At 35.7% G+C, this 5,311-nt stretch overlaps 2 protein-coding genes across 2 annotated transcripts; both read left to right on the forward strand.

Moving 5' to 3' along the window:
* Positions 1-1,101: 1,101 nt before the first annotated feature.
* On the forward strand, positions 1,102-2,174 carry LOC113763656 (CDGSH iron-sulfur domain-containing protein NEET-like). The gene is made up of 2 exons (XM_027307538.1): positions 1,102-1,498; positions 1,855-2,174. The coding sequence occupies exons 1-2, from the start codon at positions 1,299-1,301 to the stop codon at positions 1,955-1,957; spliced, it is 303 nt and encodes a 100-aa protein (XP_027163339.1). The 5' UTR covers positions 1,102-1,298; the 3' UTR covers positions 1,958-2,174.
* A 1,974-nt stretch (positions 2,175-4,148) lies between these two features.
* On the forward strand, positions 4,149-5,221 carry LOC113763024. The gene is made up of 2 exons (XM_027306706.1): positions 4,149-4,490; positions 4,893-5,221. The coding sequence occupies exons 1-2, from the start codon at positions 4,372-4,374 to the stop codon at positions 5,014-5,016; spliced, it is 243 nt and encodes an 80-aa protein (XP_027162507.1). The 5' UTR covers positions 4,149-4,371; the 3' UTR covers positions 5,017-5,221.
* Positions 5,222-5,311: the final 90 nt, after the last annotated feature.

A 5,311-nucleotide genomic window follows, 5' to 3' on the forward strand; every position in this document is an offset into this window, starting at 1 on the left:
AAAAAAACACAACAAATTTTGTCACTAATTGAAAGTTATGTAACAGGGCTATTTCCATTTGTCAAAATTCAAATTAAATCTTTTGGATCATCAATTGTTTGGTATAATTACTACTATGTTTTCAGACTCGGACCGGGTATCGACTCGGTCGCAATGGGTTCTATCGGATTCGATCGGAGTTGAATCGGATGACGTCATAAACAAAAATTATTTAAAAACTAAACTATTGTATGTAAAATACCTAAGAGCATGTTAATATTAATAAAGGTATATTCATATATATTTGATGTTTCAAATATATTTAACAAGAAAATACAAAGAAATTAAAACAATCAAGTAGCAATTTATATTATTTAATGAACATTAACAAGTTTAGAATTAAAATTATGGACTTAATTGAAAAATAACACCAAACTTTAAGACAATATTTATAAAGTATGAAATATTTGAGGTATATTAATAATTTTTAACAACATAGGGGTCAAAATATAATATTAAAAATGCTTTGACCTTTTAAAAAAAAAGAACTTTGACAGCCGCCGGTTCTTCCCGATTCTTCAATTTTTTCCAGTCAAATCCGGTTTTTGACCTGGTTTGATCGAGTTTTTATTTGTTCGGTTTTTAGGGATAACTCGGACCGTACAGTTGGCCGGTTCCTGGTTCGATCGGTCGGACCAGCCGATCTGGTTCGAATTTAAAAACTTAGAATTACTATTGTCATTGTAGAGAACTTTGTCTGATAAATAAGACTTGAACTTGACTTGTCCTTCAGTCTTTCTTCTTATTGGCAGGACTAAAGTCCCAGGAATCCTGAATTTGGATTTTTTGTTTGGGAGAACTGCACAAATAATCCCTCACATATTGCAAATGTGAAAATTTAGTCCCTCAGATCGAAAATGATCAATTTTAGTCCTTATCAAATAAAAAAGGATCAATTTGAGTCCCTTTTCACTTTTCCGACTGATTTTTGCTCGGAATATCTCACGCGCACACCACGTGGCCAACTTTTCAAGGGTAAAAATGCCAAACCACTTATATGTTGACCAAAACCAAAATGTAAAGGGCGAATACTTCCTAAAATTCTTGATGCTCGAAGACTTGACTGAGTCCAAGAATCCTCTATTCCGTAGTCCTTCATTACCCAAATCCCCGCGCTAAAAGAAGCAAGAGAAGAAGGAAGAGGAAATTCTTTAGGAAACAAGCAAAGGCAACCATCCAAGGACCCCAGATAAGTGGTTTGGCATTTTGGTAAGGACTAAAATTGAGATAAGGAAGAAGAAGAAAAGCTCTGCGTAGCTATGGCGTCCATGGCTAGTGCAAGCGTAGCTCCTGCTGGATTCTCATACGGCAGGCCTCCATTTTCTGCTTCAGAGAAGCTGAGGAGAACGGTGGTGGTGAGGGCTGAAGCCATAAACCCAGGTATCAGGAAGACCGAAGACAAAGTGGTGGACTCTGTTGTTATCGCCGAACTGAACAAGCCTCTCACTGCTTACTGCAGGTTTTTCATTTACCATCTCTTGCGTACTTGATCACTTCCAACTTTTCTGATTACCTTGTTGGATCATGGAAGGGAAACATGTTTTCTTTTTCCCTTGTTTTGGGAATTAATCTGTCTGGAAGCCTTGTAGATTCATTCTTTGCTCAAAGTAAAATATGAACTTAACAGGCCTTTGTATTCAGACACTACCCTCTAGGCATTAAGCCTAAAACACTGATAGAAGTCAATTTTAGCGTGAATGCCTAACATTTAATTATGTTAAGTGCGAATTCAGGCCATAGCCAGGGGTTTTTGATGACACAGTAAAAGTAAACATTCTTTTGAGCGGTGACGGATTGGTTGACTTGTTGGAGCAGGTGTTGGCGGTCTGGGACTTTCCCTTTATGCGATGGAAGCCATGTGAAGCACAATAAGGCTACTGGAGACAATGTTGGGCCTCTGCTAGTGAAGAAGCAGTGACTAGTAAATGATATAGCACTATTATACATTCTTGAATATTCCAAACTTGGTGCAGCATAGTATATCGTGTTCTGATGGGGAAATCCTTGTATGTTCTTAATGCAATATGATGATCTCTATCTGGAGTTGTAATAAAGTGATAGTTTTCTACTCCTGTAGTGGAAATTCCTTCTGATTTCAACTAGTTCAATCAGAACCAGAAAAGTGGTTTTGGTCCTTTACATTTTGGTTTTGGTCAACAGATAAATGGTTTGGCATTTTTACCCTTGAAAAGTTGGCCACGTGGTGTGCGCGTGAGATATTCCGGGTAAAAATCAGTCGGAAAAGTGAAAAGGGACTCAAATTGATCCTTTTTTATTTGATAAGGACTAAAATTGATCATTTTCGATCTGAGGGACTAAATTTTCACATTTGCAATATATGAGGGACTATTTGTGCAGTTCTCCCTTTTTGTTTTATTGACTGTTGTGATGAATTAGAAAAACCAACTCCAAAAATGTAGAATTGTTGGTTTTAAGTAAGTAATTGAATTCTTACATTATACAGGTATCAAAACAAGTATTTAGGCTTTTGGTATTGCATATGATGTATTTTAAATAAAGGAAAGAGAAGAAAAACAAAAGGAAAGTGAAATGAAAAATAAGGGACATTTTAATTTTAAATAAGGAAAAGCAATAATTGTTAGTTCAACAGCATGAAGTACCTCGTGCCACACACATTTGGAAGTATCAGCAGTAAGAATTAGACCAAATGGCATTCTCACCAGCTTCTGTTCACAATTTCCCAGTATGGTAAATCAATACTGCTCCAAATGAAATAATACAATTTCTAAGTTTCATCATAAAAAAACAACACTGAGTATGTGCACTCTTAACTTTGTGTTTGAAATTTATGATATAGTTTTTTTTTTAACCTTATAAGATTACAAGAAACCATAGTGGAGGTAATACAATCAACAAATTAACAAAAAAAAAGAAAAGGTAATTATAGGGCTGCAAACGAGCCGAGCCGAGTCGAGCTTTGAGCTAATCGAGCCGAGCCTCGACTAAATTTTACCGAGCTCGAGCTCGAGCTCGACGAGCCGGCAAATTTCGAGCTTGAGCTCGAAAAAAAATAAAAAATAAATATTTTTTTTAAAAAAAATAAATAAAATAATATTTTTTTCTTAATAAATAATAAAATATTAAGGATATATACGTAATTTTACTATAAAAATAAAAAATAAAAAAAATAAATATATAATATACGTAATTTTATTATTAAATAAGAATAAATAAAAAAATATATATATATATACCCAAGCTCGCGAGTTAACGAGCTTAATATTCTGAGCTCGAGTTTGACTCGAGCCGGCTCGAGCCGACTCGAGCTCGACTCAAGCTCGATTAATAACGAGCTCGACTCGAGCTTGACTCGAGCGGCTCGCGAGCGGCTCGATTCGTTTGCAGCCCTAGGTAATTACACTTACAATTGAACCCACAAATATTGAGAGATAAACGCCCGTGTAGTGAAACTTTATTAGATAGCCTATACATCTTAAAAGTATGATTTTTTTTTTGTTCAAAGGAGATTTCAAGCTTTATAAAACCAACGGCCTTTTTGCTGTTAGCCACCACCAAGACTTGGTGGGATGAGAGGTCAAGGGTTCAAACCTTACCTCCCATCAATTATCATAATATGTGATTTTCTCAAAAAATCTATACAGGTATGTGGTGCACTAGTTTAATCTGATGGTGGTTGAGTTCCCATCAGTCCCCTAGACCCAGTTGGGTCACCCTTCTTAGATTAGGTTTGAAGGGTCAAACTAGAGATCTAACAGTCACCTATCCGATATCCTTGCTAGTTGAGTATTGCGTACAAAGTTTGATATTTATGAGGTTGTGATATTTAAGTTTCACAAATGTAACACCAATTTTTCTCATTAAATGCATTTATTATAGTACTAGAGTGCAGAAATTACGAGCAGCCCATCGCTCAAAATATTTCTCCAATATTATTCCAAAAAACAACGCACCATCAAAGAGATCAATTAAAGTTCAATTTAGATTTTTTTTTAAAAAAGGAATGAGCAAAATAAAATAAATAAAAAAGGAAGTATTTTCAAATACGGACAAGTTTTGGAGCAATCGTAATATGAACTGTACAACAAATTACGTAACAGGGTGACTCATTTTATTATTGTCATCGACGCCAGATAACGTGTATGTGTTTTCCTTTGTTTTCTTATTCTCTGTTTTGCCGTTGCGTACAAGAAGAAAAAGAAGGAATCCTTTGTTTTCTGCTCCCCCGAGGATTTCCGGGAGAGAAATCTGATCATATTTTCCTCCGCGAAAACCAAGAAGATATAAAGGGTCAAGGCTGATTAACCACGATTTCCATCAACAAGTAATATATTTGATCAAGAAGGCAGAGTCATGTGTGACTGCTGTGGTGAAGGCGGTGAATGTCACCCTCTCGGCTTTCTCCTGGGCCTTCCCTTCGCATTGATTTCTTGCCTCCTCTCAATCGTCGGCGTTGTCATCTGGATTGTCGGGTCAGTACATCTTTTCCTCCCTGATCATCACTATCACCCCCTTCTATGTTTTAACTCTCGATACACATCTAATCCTTCACCCTAGAAAAAACTGTGTAGCATGTCTAGGATTAAGGTAAATTCTTTTCAAAATTTTGTTTTCTGGGCTTGAATTAGAGTTGAGCCATTGCCCTCAGTTCTCTGATAATATGTTATCACAAAAATTTGTGTTGTAGCATGTTTAATGTTACGGTAAATTCTTCCTTAAATTTTTTTTGGTTTTCTGGGCTTGAATTAGAGTTGAGTTTTATTAATTATAGCCATTGCCCTCAATTCTTTGGGTTTTTGTCATAAGAATTATTGTAGGATTTAAAATTTTTTCTTTCTTTGTACCAATTGCTTATTGGAAATTTTGTGATGCAGAATATGCATAAGTTGCATATGTCCATGCTGCATCTGTGTAACTGTGGTGATAGAGCTGGCGCTTGGGCTGATCAAAGCTCCATTCTCCATCATGAAGTGGTTCACGAAGCAAATCCCTTGTTAGAGGCTTGAATCTCCTCAACCTGGCCCTGATTTTTAGTAGGTTTTGAAAGTTGAAACTCATCTAAGATTCTGTCTTTCTTGGTTTCAGTGTACGATAACTTTATTGATTTTTCGACTTCTTGATTGAATTCTTTAAACTCAGATCAACTGGACACAGACATCAGTTAGATGCTCATGAATTTCTTGAACCTCATCCTTTAGTTTTACCCCATTTTCTTTTTATGATTCTTTGTCAATTATCAATGTACAATTTTTTTCTTTTACTATAATTTGTGGTGTATAAAAATTTATCTCTT

This window comes from Coffea eugenioides, chromosome 2 (genome assembly GCF_003713205.1).
Source record: "Coffea eugenioides isolate CCC68of chromosome 2, Ceug_1.0, whole genome shotgun sequence".
Lineage (NCBI taxonomy): Eukaryota > Viridiplantae > Streptophyta > Magnoliopsida > Gentianales > Rubiaceae > Coffea > Coffea eugenioides.